General features: G+C 44.0%; 1 protein-coding gene across 1 annotated transcript in view; it reads left to right on the plus strand.

Annotated features, from left to right (window-relative positions):
• The window catches only part of LOC127030179 (butyrophilin subfamily 1 member A1-like), a 44,100-nt gene that overhangs the window by 11,110 nt on the left and 16,255 nt on the right, over positions 1–16,735 (plus strand). The window contains exons 4-8 of the mRNA XM_050916243.1: positions 1,621–1,968; positions 3,277–3,555; positions 11,356–11,460; positions 13,859–13,879; positions 15,945–15,965. Of these exons, the coding sequence (XP_050772200.1) occupies positions 1,621–1,968; positions 3,277–3,555; positions 11,356–11,460; positions 13,859–13,879; positions 15,945–15,965 (774 nt within the window). The remainder of the gene's footprint in view (positions 1–1,620; positions 1,969–3,276; positions 3,556–11,355; positions 11,461–13,858; positions 13,880–15,944; positions 15,966–16,735) is intronic.

Raw genomic sequence — 16,735 nt, forward strand, 5'->3', positions numbered from 1 at the left:
CTTTGTCTGAAAATCCAGTGTGTTCCCCTCTCTAAACACTGGGGGTTCAGATAACAAGGAGAGCAATTTACAGCAGTGAGTCCCATTCGTGCTACACAAGTGCAACAAAGTATCCACTCACAATGGGGTTCCATGGCTGCAACATTGTGTCCAGATCAAACTGCTATCTGTGCAACTAGCCAGGTCTCCTCCTCTTTCATCAGGGGGCCCCACAACACACTTCAAAATAGCACTTCCCTTTATCCGAACACCCGCTCATTCAAAAGTTTCAGATGTCCCTCAGGCCATTTGAGTAAATGGAAGTGTTCTGTGTTGTTCTTACTATTTTAGGGGTGGGAAACTGAGGCACGGAGTTATTAAGGCCAAAATTTGCAAAGATCACCATTAAATGTAGGCCCCAATGTGAGACATCTGAGGTATCATTTCTTTCAGAATAGGTCACGTTTTTATATGTTCTGAGCACTCTATGGACAGCTAATTAATCTCTGACACTCAAGGGAAGTAGTTGGGTAGGTAATTTTCAGATGAAGAAACTGAAAAGTAAAGTGCAGCACCCCACAGTGACTCAGGATCTGAGGCAGGATTGAAACTCAGCCTCTTTTAATGCCTAAACTCCTTACTGCTGTAATGATCGAATAGACACTTCCATTGAAGCTCTGAGTGCTCATCACTTCTGAAGTTTGACATCCAGAAAATGAAGAACAAAGTGTGTTATGCAACCAAAATAGAGCAGTCACTGCCCGCTCCCCCTACATTTGCATACACAATTACACGAATGTTAAGGTTGTAAAGTCAAGCACTGAAAGTTAGGACATGCTAGAATTCAGACCCCTTGTGCATGTGCATCTTGACAGTCATGTCCAATACCACACAGTGGAGCCTGGGATCACTTTCATTGTAGAAGGAAGGGCCTTGGTGCCGGAGCACAGTCCATGCAGTGAACAGACAGTAAGGCTGGAGCATGATCAAAGAAGATGGAACTTTTGGAGATCCTAACAGGCAATCTGTTTCACTTTCCTCTGCAGCATGGGGCACAGGCCACTTGCTGAAGGATTCTTTGCAGCTTGAGGTCTTCAAACCACAATTTGAGGACTTCAATAACTCAGACATAGGTTGGGGGTTTTGTTATAGAAATGGATGGGTGAGACTGTGTGGCCTGCTTTGTGCAGGAGGTCAGACTAGATGATCATGGTGGTCCCTTCTGACCTTAAAGTATGAGTCTAACCTTCCCCCCCCCCCCATACAGACACACAGACCCAAACGAGAAATAAACAAATCATCTCTAGTGCACATGCACAAATGGTGGTTTTCAGAGAATTATAACTTGACCAAATATGGGTAGATTTTCATAGGGCCAACAAGAGTCACCTCTCTGATTTCCAGCACTATATACCTGCCAAATTTCATGTCTGTGCTCCAAATATGGGGTCCTGGATTGGCTGCAACAGTTCTAAGATTTTATTTTAATGTTAGCAAAACAATGTCTTATTTCCTCCTCATAGCTGAGGTGAGTAGCGTTAGATCAGCTGTAATGCGATAACATATTGCTTGTAATTATATTTTAATCCAAAGTTCACTTTTTAATATTTATTTTCTTTGTCTCTTTGCTACATTTCACAGCTCAATTTAAAGTGATTGGACCTGATCACCCTGTCATGGCCACTGCCAGTGAGGACATTGTGTTACCCTGTCACCTCAGCCCCAGGGTAAGCGCTGAGAACATGGAGGTGAGATGGTACCGGTCCCAGTTCTATTCACTTGTGCACCTTTATCGTGATGGGGACAATCAGAATGAAAGGCAGATGCCAGAATACCAGGGAAGGACAGAATTCCTGAGAGATGACATTGCCAATGGAAGCATTGCCTTGAGAATACGCCATGTCAGGCCCTCTGATGAAGGACAGTACAGGTGCTTTTTTCGATCAAGTGTTTTTCATGAAGAATCCCTGTTGGAACTGAAAGTAGCAGGTCAGTAGCTTGGGCTGGTGTTTCCTTTTGATACATTTCCCCCCCCCCATTTGTATATTATCATGACAATATTTATACTTTCAGCAGCCCTGAAAAATTGTTTGATATGTTCAACATATGTCTCTGCATTTCAGGTTGTCCCTCCTCTCCTCACCCCAGACCTCTTTAGATTAAAAGGTGACAGCTTCCCAGGTGGCCATGTAGTCACATATGAGAGAGCTGCTGTTGGTCCCATAGTGGGAATCCCAGAGACAGGAAAGGAACCGAACCATATTGAAACAGATGGATCCACCCCCATCCCCTTGTTGAAGGTGCATATACAGTAATTCCCTCTTCCTTCAGATCCTTCCTCTGGCCCATTAGATTTACTTCAGTGTTCCACATTCACCCACTTTCAAATCCCAGCCACTGTTGAACGCTAAGACAGTGTTTATTCAATGAAAAGGAGGCATCTTGCTCCAGTCTGCTTCTCTCAACATTGTTTTGCTTTGGGGGGTGGGGGGGGGAAATGTAATCTGAGTACAGCGCAATAGTCAGCAGATGCCTAAACTCTTTTTGATTGTCAAGTCGAGTTATTGTCAACAGAAAATCTTCCCAGCAATGAATTGAACCCTTCCCATTTCCTTCCACCCAGCCTCATTCAACACATCCCATTAAAAAAAAGTGAGAATAGATGAGCTTTGCAACACTCTAAAATTCATCAGATTAAGGGTCTACAAGGCCAAGGAAATGGGGGCAGTTAGAGCTGGCTAAGAAATGGGACTGTGCTCCCAGAAACATTTCTACACAAATAAGAGTTCATTTTAACTGAAATTTTTCCTTCAGAGTTTTCCAGTTTTCATGGACCTCCCACACCCTCCCCAGAAAAAGTTTCAAACCAAACACTTCAACTAACTCTTAAGTTAGTTCCTTACTTTAGAGTCCTTCTCAGAGAATATTTTTCCTCAACCACCCAGGCAAAACATCAGAACTGAAGTTCAAGAGATCTGAAGTGTTGTGATAAGAAGCATGAGCAGAGAGCTGGCCCCTGAATTTCACAGAACTCAAACTTCATGGGGCTTAAGATCAAACTGGAGGTGATCAGGGAATGTGGGGCATCTCACTGAAAGATATGTTTGAAAAGAAAATTAAGAATGTGTTAAGTGTTTTGCTGGAGCCGGGCCATAGTTTCCTGGATGATGAGTACTAGGAATTCGGAGGGGAAATCCATTCATTCCTTTTTATTAGAGATTTAAGTATTTATATTTTTTACTGAATATTCATAAGTTAGCATCGAGAATTTAAGCAGTTTATCCTACTTTCCTTCAGGTCTGGGCTCTGCTCCTCTCATCTCTGAGGGTTATCAGGATGGTGGGATTCGAATGGTGTGTCGATCAGCTGGGTGGTACCCAGAGCCTGAGGTGCTGTGGAGAGATCCCAGTGGACAGCCTTTAACATCACTGTCAGAAACAAAACCCCGCAGGGCTAATGGCCTGTTTGAGACGCAGAGTTCTATCATTATGTCAGAGACTTCTAACCAGAGCCTGTCATGTCATATCAGGAACACCCTCCTCAACCAAGAAAAGGAGTCGACAGTTTATATAGCAGGTCAGTTACTATCCAAACAACACATAGTGGTCACCAATAATTAATAAGTACATAAAATAAAAATTGGTGAAATAAATTGACTGATTAATATGAAAGTATTTGCACCAAAGACAGCTACCGTTAACGGTCTCATGAGTGCTCATCCTTTTCATTTACTGTTAATGTCTTCAAAAATGTTAAATGTCAGACACTTCGTCTTCTCTTGTCCAGGGTGAATAAGTAACGTGACACTTCCTTAGGGGTTCCCAAGACTGTGAGTCACCATGGTACCGCCTGTCTCAGTGAGAGAGTGCTAAGCTGGTGTCAGCTTCCTGGCACCACCAGCCTGTCACTCCCCGCCCCCCAAACAATCTGCCAGCCCTGGCCTTGCCTTGCAGCTTAACACTAGGGGCACTGCTGAAATGGGACCTCAATTATGGGGAGTGGCTGGAGAGGGGCTTTGACCTGGTCTTGAGGCTTTCCCACTCTTTGGCATACCTCACAAGACCGGACATACTTGGCAACGTCCTTGCCCATCCCCTCCCAGTGGAAGGACTTCCCCAACCGGTCCTTGGTTCTGTTCACCCCAGCATGGCCACTGGGATGATCATGGGCTAAGCTTAAGAGCTTCGCCCGGTACTTAGTTGGAACCACCAACTGTTTTTGCGGCTGCCATTCTTCCCGGTGTCCACCAGAAAGAATTTCCTTGTACAAAAGTCCTTGGTCTATAACAAACCGGGATCGATTAGAAGAGCTGAGAGGCGGTGGGGTGCTCCGTGCCGCCGCCCAAGCTTTCTGAAGGCTGTCATCTGCTTCCTGCTCAGTCTGGAACTGTTCCCTTGAGGCTGGGGTCACCAGTTCTTCCTCAGACTGTGGACTTGGGCTTGGTCCCTCTGGAAGCGATGTAGGTGATGGGGTTGTTTCCGTTGCTGGTGAACCGCTCTCCGCTGGTGCACCTGAGGGTATTTCAGGCTCTGGCTGAGCCTTTTGGGTATGGCTGTCTGTTGCTTCTGCCAGTTCTGGCTCGCTGGTGCCCTCTGGCGTTGAGTTTGAAGAGGGGATTGCAATCGCTGGTGCTGGTTGCTATTCCAGTTCCGGGCCTGGGACTGGAGATGCTGTGGCTGTTTCAGTGGTAGGCATGGAATCCGGGTCCACTACCTCTGTCTGGGTCTCTGGTAACACAGACGGGGCCTCTGTGGACGGCTCAGGAACAGGAATGGGTCTGGAAGCTTGCCTGGTTTGGCTACGTGTAACCATTCCCACTCTCTTGGCCCGCCTCACCTGGTTGGCCAAGTCTTCCCCCAGTAGCATGGGGATAGGATAATTGTCATAAACTGCAAAAGTCCACATTCCTGACCAGCCTTTGTACTGGACAGGCAGTTGAGCTGTAGGCAAGTCTACAGCTTGTGACATGAAGGGGTAAATTGTAACTTTGGCCTTTGGGTTGATGAATTTGGGGTCAACGAAGGATTGGTGGATAGCTGACACTTGTGCCCCCGTGTCTCTCCACGCAGTAACCTTCTTTCCGCCCACTCTCAAATTTTCCCTTCGCTCCAAGGGTATTTGAGAGGCATCCGGGCCTGGGGATCTTGGGTGTGATGGTGGTGTAATGAAGTGCACTCGCATGGTGTTCTTGGGACACTTGGCCTTGATATGTCCCAGTTCATTACACTTAAAGCATCTTCCATCTGATGGGTCACTGGGCCGAGGTGAGTTACTGGAGACTGGTGAGGTTGAAGGGTAGGGTATCTGTGGCTTTACTTGGGTGGTATATGGGGTCTTTGGCTGTCCTCGGTTGTAGGGTTTATGGTCTGTGTGCCCCCTGGGGTAATCGTTCCCCTTGACAGTAGCTTTCTTGCTTTCTGCCAGTTCCATCCATTTGGCTCCAATCTCCCCCGCCTCAGCGATATTCTTGGGGTTTCCATCTTGTATGTACCGCGTGATGTCTTCAGGAACACCATCCAAGAACTGCTCCATTTGTATGAGGAGGTTCAGTTCTTCCAAGGTTTGAATGTTGTTTCCTGTTAGCCAGGCCTCATAGTTTTTTGCAATGTAGTAGGCGTGTTTGGGAAATGACTCCTCTGGTTTCCACTTTTGGGTTCTGAAGCGCCGACGGGCATGATCTGGGGTTATCCCCATCCTGTATCTGGCCTTGGTTAGAAAAAGTTTATAGTCATTCATTTGGTGCTTAGGCATTTCAGCTGCCACCTCTGCTAAAGGTCCACTGAGCTGTGACCTCAATTCTACCATGTACTGGTCTTCGGGAATGCTGTACCCAAGACAGGCTCTTTCAAAAATTTCCAAGAAGGCCTCGGTGTCATCACCTGCCTTGTAGGTGGGAAATTTCCTGTGCTGTGGAGCAATAATGGGCGCCGGGTTGTTAGGGTTGGCTGGAGTCTGTTGCTTAGCCTTTTCTAATTCCATGGCCTGTTGGTGGGCTTCCCTTTGGAGTTCTATCTGTCTCCTGTGGGCTGCCTCTTCTTCTGCTTGCTTCCTTCTATGGGCCACCTCTTCTTCTTCTATTTTTCTTTTGTGTGCTGCCTCTTTGATTTGTTCTTCTTTCTTTCATCTCCATTTGTCGCCTGTGTTCAGCTTCTTTGAATTGCTCTTCGGCCTTAATTTTTGCCTTAGAAGTCATGGTTCCTGTTTTCTTGTGTTGGGGTGCCCTCCGGTGTTTATCTTCTGAACTGCAGGTTCTGTTGCCTCCTGAAGTCTGCCTAGCAACAGTGCTTTTTTCCTTTTCTCTCTCTAGCTAATGTTCAATGAAAGGAAACCAGAAAAACCACTTTATTTGCATGCCTATAAGTGCTGGTACGACTCTCAATGGGAGTGCTATTGTGTGACAAAAGACTGTTAATAGTCCTTAACGACTTCTGCTTAACATGCAAGCCACAAACTGCCAGAGAGAGCAAAAAAAAAAATTTCTCTCTGGTTCCCTTTTAAAACCAAACTGTTTCTCTCTGCTAAAAAGCCCTTAGCAGAGAAAAGAAAAATATAATATTCCTACTGGCTTCTGGATTCTAGTCCCACCAGCTGCACACCATGTAATAACCTTAGTCCCAGATTTGGACCTTAGCGTCCAAAATATGGGGGTTAGCATGAAGACCTCCAAGCTTAGTTACCAGCTTGGACCTGGTACCTGCTGCCACCACCCAAAAAATTAGTGTTTTGGGGCACTCTGGTCCCTCTGAAAAACCTTCCCTGGGGACCCCAAGACCCAAATCCCTTGAGTCTCACAACAAAGGGAAATAATCCTTTTTCCCTTCCCCCCTCCAGGTGCTCCTGGAGAGATACACAGACACAAGCTCTGTGAATTTAAACAGAGTGAATCTCCCTCTCTGTTCCCAATCCTGGAAACAAAAAGTACTTTCCTGTTCCCCGAGAGGGAATGCAAAGTCAGGCTAGCAATCCAACACACAAATCTCCCCGATTCCTTCCTCCCACCAATTCCCTGGTGAGTACAGACTCAATTTCCCTGAAGTAAAGAAAAACTCCAACAGGTCTTAAAAGAAAGCTTTCTATAAAAAGAAAGAAAAATAAGTACAAATGTTCTCTCTGTATAGATGATACAACACAGGGCAATTGCTTAAAAGAATATTGAATAAACAGCCTTATTCCAAAAGAATACAAATCAAAGCACTCCAGCACTTATATTCATGCAAATACCAAAGAAAAGAAAACCATAGAACTTACTATCTGATCTCTTTGTCCTTACACTTAGAAACAGAAGACTAGAAAGTAGAGCTACTTCTCCAAAGCTCAGAGAGGCAGGCAGACGGAAAACAAAGACACAGAGACACAATTCCCTCCACCCAAAGTTGAAAAAATCCGGTTTCCTGATTGGTCCTCTGGTCAGGTGCTTCAGGTGAAAGAGACATTAACCCTTAGCTATCTGTTTATGACATGGTGTCAGCTTCCTGGCACCACCAGCCTGTCACTCCCCACCCCCCAAACAATCTGCCAGCCCTGGCCTTGCCTTGCAGCTTAACACTAGGGGCATCCCAGGCCCCGAGCTCCTCCGAAGCATCCCCCTGTAGTGTCCAGCCCCTGTCCACTTAACAGTCCCAGTAACTACCAGGTTTACTCTTCCCAAGGGAACAGTATACACACAGCTTGATTAGTATACAACTCAGGATCAGGTCCTTTATAACAACCATGTACTGAGGTATAATTATAGTGAAAACAATCCTAAGTTTATTGACAAAGATTACATTCATTCTCTCTCTCTCTCTCTCACTCAAAACTTAAACATGGTTACACATAAAACAAAAGTAAACATGCTTATTAGAGGCTAAACTTAACTTGAAGAGACTAAAATCCTTGTTTAAAGTAGTTTCTCGTCTAAAACAGTCCTTCCCAGCATCACCAGCCCACATGGCTAGGACCCACCACTCATGGATGCAAAAAGTGTTCTGATGAATAACAGAAATGTCTTTACTTGTCTTCCTCTTAGACCCCAGAATCTATCACTTTTGTCCTCAAACTCTGTATGACTCCCCTGGATGCTGGCTGCAAGCTTTCTTCAAATATTTCTGTTTACTCCAGGTTCAACTGAGGCTCCCATTGTATGGACGTACAATGCTGAATTTTCATCTTATCTCCTGTCTGGAAGAAACCTGTCTGTCCATTCTGTCTGGGACACAGTTTGTAGATCATATTTTCAGTACATACACACACCTTAAGTATCATCTGTACATACATCTCATAATCATTAGGAAGATCAGTATGACAATCTGTTGGGTCCCTGCCAAGCCTAAAATTCCCCACTCTGCCATTTCAAGTGCAGAAGATGGGGGCCTGCACGAACGACACTCTAAGCTTATCTTCTACCAACATAGGTTAAAACTCCTCCAAGGCTCAGAGTGCTCTGCCTTGGACAGGTATTGCTGCCAACACCAAGTGATTTACACAAACTATTCACGGAAGGGTCACTTGGAATCCCTATCTCCCCAAAATATCCCCCCAGGCCTCTTCACTCCCTTACTGGGGAGGCTTGAGAATAAAATACTAGCCAGTTGCCTGAGCACTCACCAATCTTTTGTCTAAGGATGCTGGAATCAAAGGATTCTTTTAAAAAAAGGTAAATATTATAATAAGAACAAAATAGGAACCACATCTGAAAAAAAACAGGATGTTTAGGGATTAAACACCAAAAATGACTTTCTTTGGGTCCAGCTTAAAGGTTACAAGCAAAACAAAAGCACCTGGGGTTAGCGCAAAAAGATCCCTGAGGTCTTCACAGGAGCACCAGACTCTGTGTAGAAGTGTGTATGTGTGGGGGAGTCTCTAGTGCCAGAACAGTGTAACTCCTGCTCCCCATCTTCTCCCCAGCAGCCTGCCACTGCTCCTCTTCTCCCTGGGCTCTGCCTCCTGGCCAGGCTGGAAGCTGTAGCCAGGCCGTGGTAAGAACAGCCTGGGGAGCCTGGACCCGCCACCTGCCCTGGGAGGGAGGCTGGGGTGCCTGAGAGGACCTCCTGGCCCATGTCTCTGCCCCCCCAGGGCAGGTGGAAGGGCTGCTTATAGTGGCCCAGGCTCCCTGGATGGCTCTTACCAGGGCCCAGCTCTGGCTTCCAGCCTGGCCAGGGGGTAGGGCCTCGAGGGGAACAGGAGGATCATCTCCCCCACCATGAAGCATAGCCCCTGCCACTGCTACTCCATGCCTGCCCAAGGCTACTAAGCCAATGTTAAAAAGTGGGGGGACATGGCCCTCCCACTTTTAAAAGTAGGGGGCCATAGCCCCACTAGGTCCCCCACTTCTGGTGTCCCTGGGCCCCCTAGGCATGGGGGATTCAAATGTTTTGTGCCCAGGGCCCTAGTAAATCTTAATGGGCCTCTGCTTAGACAACAGATGGCTATAGACAGGCATGGGAGTATGAATAAACAATGAGACCATTGGTTAGCATGATAGGGTGTCGTCTCAGCACACTAGCAGTCTGCCCATTGCCAAGTTTTGTGATCATCTTGTCTGACTCCAGTGTAACACAGGCCACAGGATTTCCCTGACTTAATTCCTGTTTGAACTAGAGCATATCTTTGGGGGGAGGAGGGCGAAGCCATTCAATCTTGATTTCCAGTGATACAGAATCCAGCCTCCACCCTTGGTAAGTTGTGCCAATGGTTAATAATCCTCACTGTTAAAAATGTGCCTCATTTCTAGTCTGAATTTATCTACCTTCAACTGCCAGCCATTGCATCTTGTTCACTGAGGTGCACAGAAATCTGCAGCCCATTCAGCTAGAGTAGAGTGGATTGGTGGTTACATGTCAATATGTTGTCTGTGTCTGGATGGTGAGGAACTCTGACCTAAATTGGCAGAGTGACTGCCAGTGATAGGGTAAGTCTCCAGCCCACAAACAGAGGGTGGAAGGGACAGAAAGAAACACAAGTTGTGTCCATGAATCATAATTCTATTGACAGTGACAGACATTGTTGCAAGGAATTTCTGCCTGCAACAGATAAACACACTGGGCACAACCCATGGATCTCCCCCCATTATAATGCAAATTCTGTTCACAATGACATGCGCACCCCCCAAACGTAACACGCTGAATACCTAACCTGGGCACTTATTTCAACCCTCAATATTTGCTCATCTTGCTAAGACTGTAATTAAGGTTGGATTCTTTATACAAAACAAAGATTGACTGGGTCCAGGAAGTCAATGGGGTTATACTTACATACTATTCAGCGTCGTACTGCTTAATATCTGGCAGGACCAAACCCAAAATGAAAAACGGTACCTAACTTTAATACATTTTTATCTGAAACTTTTTTCCAAGCAAAAATGCAGATTCAGGAAAAAAAAAACTAAGAATTCATGTCAGTTTCACTCAACTGTTCATCTAAAAATACCCCCAAAAGGCAAAACGTTGTTTTGACATTTCTGAAACATAGTTTGATTTTTCAAATTGAAATGACTCATTTTTAAATCGCCTCCAATTTTATTTTTAAAAATTGCAACAATTTAAAAAATTTTATTTTTTAGTTCATCAGAATTTTTGTAAATCATTTTCAGATTGACCCAAATTATTATTTTTTCAGAACTGATAGCAAACTGAAAAATCTGTCATTTGTACAGGTCTAATTATATGAGTGAACTTGAATGTTACCAACTTCATTGACATAAAGTTTAAAAAATTGGGGGAGGGGGTGAATTTGATAAGCCCAATATCAGTTCTCTTCTTATGTGTATTAATTAAACCAATACTTTAATGGAGAAATGAAATGAGCTACAGTTCCCCCTTCCTCAACTTTTCTCAAAGTTGGAACCTGGGTTTGGCTGATGGATACAGAAATAGCTCCTATTCCATTCATATCTTTGCTGTCCTTAATATTTTTTAAATGACTGTGTGTGTGTGATGTTTCACAGTATTACAGTCACCACTGCATTCTGATCATTAACTTATATATGGCCTAAATTTAGCTATTACTTCAGGGAGTGCTGATTTTTTTTTTTCCACATGCAGGCATTATTTTGAAAGTATGTTGAGAAACAAACACACACATCCCCACCCCTCCCGCCCTTTCACTTCTGCTTTGTGACACTTTCATATTCCCCTCCCTCACTCTTTCTTCTGACTGGTTTCCACATTAGAAATCTGGGATCCTCACTTCCCTTTGTTTGATGCAGTTCCATCCTTCCCTACTCTGTCCAAATTATGTAGCTGAAACAGTGTTTAGAATCAGTTTCTGGCATTTTTTGTTGCTCAAACAAGAGCATTTACAGCCTTATCTCATAAATCTTGCCGGGATGTATTTTTGAGAGATACAAGTATTTTATTCTCCCAAACTCCCACACCTCTCTGGGGTTTTGTTTTTCAGGTCCTTTTTTCCCAAGGGTGTCTCCCTGGATGGTGGCTCTGTGCGTCCTCCTGGTTATTGCCTTTGTTTTGATAGGCGTTGCTGCTTTTCTCTTCAAGTTAAGAGGTAAAGGCCTAAAAAGGGAGGCGAATACAATGTGGTAAGAGGGGGGAAAAGATTTCCTCTTTAGAAAAGATGCTTGGTAAATGGACAAGACAGAACTGACTAGGCCAGAACAGCATAGAAAGGATGAAAGAGACAGGCACTGAAAATGCGGCAGATGAGGAAAGGAGAAGGGAAAATAATAATGATTATAGGACCAGGCTCAGCTGAATAGGGATGTGATCAGCACGTGCTTAATCATGTGTATAAAGTGTTTGCAGAGTCAGGGCTATAACCATGGTGCAGCATTTTACATTTAGTATGAACATGTGGTTATCCTGATAAACACAGTCTGAGCAGTTGTGCATGTGCTATCACAGTAGCTGTGCATGGAAAGTGGTTAGTCAATTGTGCCACTAATTTATTTGAGGGCTGGTCCTAATAATGACATGGACAATCCTCGTTTGTTATCCAAATTAGCCCAAATCCTCCTCCTTCCCCTCCGAAGAGAGCCTATAGTACAATTTGTTCACCTTTCCATACCCCTCTTCCAGTTCCTGGCTGGCTCTCATCATACCTGATGCTTCACCGTTTACTTAACATAGAGCCCTGTATAGATTGGCGCTCCTGGTGATTTGTAGAATTCAGGACAGACTGTAACTCTGTAACCTGCTCTGGCAAAGGGAACAGACTGGAGAACAGATTTATAAATGCTGTACTTCCTCCCATCCTCCCTCTTGTTCTGCTGAGACACCAAGACCTGGAGCCACAAAAAGACTGGAGTGTTAAAATGCTGAGCATTACGATGGCTAATGTTCTGGCACCCAGAAAATCACTAGCACAGCACTGCAATTCACAAAGCCCGAGTTAGGCTCCCTGTACAATGACTACGCAGAGAAAGGCACCTAAGAATGAGAGCCACAAAAGCCAGAACGCCAGGCAGGGGCCATCTAAACTAGCCAATGGCAGAAGGGTGTAGTCTGAGTCCTGCCCCATCTCCGAGCTTGGCACCTCAGTTGAGCTGGAGAGAGGTGTCTCTCTCTGAGCCCCTCTCCTGCACTCAGGCAGCTGAGCTATTTCTCACAAATACAATGGCGGAGCAGGCCCAACGCCACACACAATGGACAGGGGGACGAGAGGCTTTCAGGCACAAGTCTCATTGTGCATCTGGCCCTGAGTGATCACTGAACGCCACGCTAATGGGGTTGCTAGTTCTCACAATTTTTGTACAAGTCTCACTCATTTTCCTCCACTCAAAGCTGCAGCAATTGGAAAAATTTATTTGAGAGAATCTCAACCTTTTTTAAAAAAAAAAATCTGATACCGATACTTATGGTTGAGGAGAAAAGGTCAAAGCCATAGAATGATAGAAATGTAAGACTGGAAGGGGCTTTGAGACGTCACTTAGTTCATCCCTCCACTCTGTGGTAAGATTAAATAAGAGCATCCCCGAGTGTTTGTTTGTCTAACCGTTTTTTAAAAACCTATAACGATGGGGGTTCTTCAGCCCCCCACATTAACATGGTTACTAGCAGCTCAAACACCAGAAGATGAGTAAGAAAACATCTATTTAAATCTCACTTTTTAATCCAATCCCATGAGTCAAGGCCTGAGTCAGGCTATTTGAAAACTTGGAGTTGATAATGGTGATACACCATGTGTGTGGTGTGTTATACACAAGGGCTATTTGACTGATTAAATACCTACTTTTGTGAAAAAAATTGTAATAGAAAACAAAATGTTTGAAGTATTCTTTAAACTTTCTACAACAACAATATTGTGTGGGGGCGGATACCAAGCATGAGATAGTTCATGACAAAAGACAACCTGAGAAATTATGTATAGATACACTTTTCAGCCCTGATTTCTGCATCTGTAAACTGGTGTAATGCAAAGATAGGAAGGGGAAACTGACCCCTTTTGGAGTTCAGGAAGTGTTAAACAGATGGAGAACTGCTGACAAGATGCAGTTATTATGAAAGAAACACTAAGGATCAGATATTTGGAAGCATTTAGGTGCCTGAATCCCATGAAAATCAATAGGAGTTTGGCGTCTAAATACCTTTAAATGTCTGGCTCTAAATGCACATCATGTTCTCCAGATATTTGTTTTTATTCTTTGAGGCTCGCACATCTTTCTCTGGAATGATTTATGAAGCATTCTTGATTTTCAAGGTTACTTCATGATTGGATTCGCCTTGATGCTGAAAGTGAATGCAAAATGTGTGTAAAATGTTATTCTATTATCGTAGCTTCTTTATGCCATTTTACAGACACAGTGGAATCATTAAGAATGTTTAATAGCATAAAAATAGAATGAAACTATATCATGAGGCTATGAAGACTTTTCTTTAGATGTATTTACTGAAACCAAAGAACCTAAGTAATCTATACTCACTTACACTGGTTTGTTTTGTTTTAGGAAACCTTCAAGCAAAAATCGGTAAGTTATTCCCTCTTCTTCACTCCCTCATACCTGTGTGTGTCTGACAGTGTTTTAATTTGATTATTTCATATAATTATTTTTAAATAATGAAATGTTTGCAAGTCCAGGCAGACATCATTTCATGGCCTAAAGTGAATGGAAATGTTGCCCTACATTTTCAAATGTGACTACAAGTAGTGACTTTGGATACCTTAGTTTTTGGATGCCAAACTTGAAATCCCCTGGACTGGCTTGATTTGCAGAGGGGGTACACTTATCACAATCCCAATGCCACAGGGTAGAGATGCATCAGAGCAAATAAGGATTGATGAATCACATATAGGCTGTGTAGACATCACACTACTTGAAGTGAAATGTAGGGTGTATGTAGCTACATATAATAGGCAATGTCTACACTTACCAGGGATCGATGCTGCTGCTGCAATCAATGCAGTGGGGTTCGATTTAGTGGGTAAAGACCCACTAAATCAACTGCAGATTTGTTCTCTGGTCGACTCCAGTAATCCACCGGAATGAGAAGATTAATGTAAGTCAATGGGAGAGCATTTCCTGTCAACGCAGGGTGGTACAGACACTGCAGTAAGTCATCCTAAGCTACATGGACTCCAGCTATGTTATTCACATAGCTAGAGTAGTGTAACAGGTCAATTTACCTTGGTAGTGTAGACAAGGCCATAGTGCCCACACTGCAGTGTGGTCTGAGTCAGTGAAAGGCTCTGGCAGGGAGGAAAGGCTCCAGAAGCAGGGTGACAGCAGGACACTACAGTGCTAAAAACCAGCAGTGTAATGGGGGAAGAATTGTTTGGGTGTGTAGAGTGCATAGCCCTCAGGTTCAGGCATGTCTGTACTCTATGCACATAAGCAATGCCTCACCATCTACACAGCTATTTGTTCCCATGCGAGGAGGGCATGCAGTGCTTGTACTCTGCATGCTTCTGTAAGGAGTGTGCAATGTAGAAGTACCCATAGTAGCCTGAAGTTAGATACCTAAATCCATAGAGAGAGGAATGCCTCAATGTTCACCCATCGCTCGGAGAGACTCCCACTGAGCTTTGCGCTCAGCATCTCTGCAGTCAGACATATTTAAATACCTTACGCCCCTGTCCTGCAAACTCTTATGCATGCACTTATGCATGTATGTAAACATTTGCTGGGTCAGTGTTCACAGAGTGAGATTTTCTAAGATGCCTATGCGTGCATTTTCACTAGGAAAACAAGATGCCAACGTTGGACTTATATGTGTTAGCTAACCAGAGGTAAAATCCCTGATGAAGACAAAGTAGGTTGTATTTTTAACAAGAGTTAGCAGGTCATGGTGAAATTATTGAAACAGAACATTGATTGACATGAACTGAAATAAAGTTCTGTTTTTCAGTTTGTGGAAGTTCAAAAAATCCCCTGACTTTTTGTCTTGATTTGAGCTGGGAAGAAAAGTTGACTCTTGAAAACACTTTTTTTTTTTTTAATTATTCATAGTTTTAATTATAAGACTACGGTAAGTGAGGGCAGGAGGGTTAGCCAGTTGCATGTGAACAATAACTGTCATACAGTCTGCTCAAATACATTTGGGAGTGGTCTCATGAAACTGCTGACAAGTCGGTAGTTCTTGAGACATTTTGAGGGGCAAGAAAAATGTTTCCCATCCAGTTCTACGATTGTGTGTTGGTCGGCCCTCAAGCAGGTGAATAACTTCACTCCCATATACAATCTCAGGATTGGCCACATTGACAAATAGTCACTGGGAATTGGGGTTTTAATGGTTATAAAAACTGACCTTTCTCAATCTCATGTCTAGTGTCCTCAAATTGTCTAACACCACCACCACCCCAATTTCCCTCGACTGTAGGAATTCACATAAACATAAAATAGATAAAAATATAAAAAGCTTAAAATAAATATCCATCAAGATTTTAAAAAATTGAATTCTGCCAAGCATAATAGCCATGTAAGTTATTAGAATGCTTAGAATAAAAATGGTCCTTTCTCTCGGTCTGCACTCAAACAGAAGCTAAGTGTTGTGATATTTCTTTTTTACTCTGTTTTCTCTATCTTCTTTCCTTAGGGAAGATCCAGGCTGAAAAATGTAAGTTACATTCTTCTTAGTCATAGAATATCAGGATTGGAAGGGACCTCAGGAGGTCATCTAGTATAATCTTCTATGCTCATTTTGTATCCTTTAGATTTGTTTTAATCTACTCACCAAGGGCTAGGTCCTAAAAGAGACTTAAGAATTACAATTCCTAACTCCAGACAGAGAGAGAGAGCCCCCCTCCTCACTAGAGCCATAGTGCTCACACCATGTCATGAAGAAACCCTGTCCTTTTTCCAGGTGGATGGGTGCTGCCAGCCCAGTACAGATGAGAGAGGGCTTCTCTGGGGCTGCAGGAAATATAAATTTCCTCCAACTCGTCTGGTCAGCAGTCCTCTCCCCTTCAATTTGCTTCAGCCACTTGGAGCTCAGTGGTTAAAGCAGTCACCTGGGATGTGGGAGAGCTGTTTTCAAATCCCTGTTCGGCCTGATTAGGAGTGGGGACTTGAACTTGGGTCTCCCACACCCTAGGTGAGTGCCCTAGCAACTGGGTATTCTGGGACAGATTCACTGACACTCACTTTCACTCAATCTTCCTGATCTGGTGGCTCACACCATTTTTGTGTGTAATGTGTGGTCTGGGCAAGCCTACTGGATCAGGCTAGACAGGGGAATGCCTAGCCAGAATATCTCCCCAAGCCTTAGGTCTGAACTAAGGCACTGAGCACTTCTGTTGTGTGCATGCCCAAAGGCAGAAGCTTGGGTGCCTAGGGGATTTAGACACCAATAGGGTTGGGGAGAAGGCAACTGGCAGCACATTCTCT

The sequence above is a fragment of the Gopherus flavomarginatus genome, chromosome 10 (assembly GCF_025201925.1).
Source record: "Gopherus flavomarginatus isolate rGopFla2 chromosome 10, rGopFla2.mat.asm, whole genome shotgun sequence".
NCBI classification, from domain to species: Eukaryota; Metazoa; Chordata; order Testudines; family Testudinidae; genus Gopherus; species Gopherus flavomarginatus.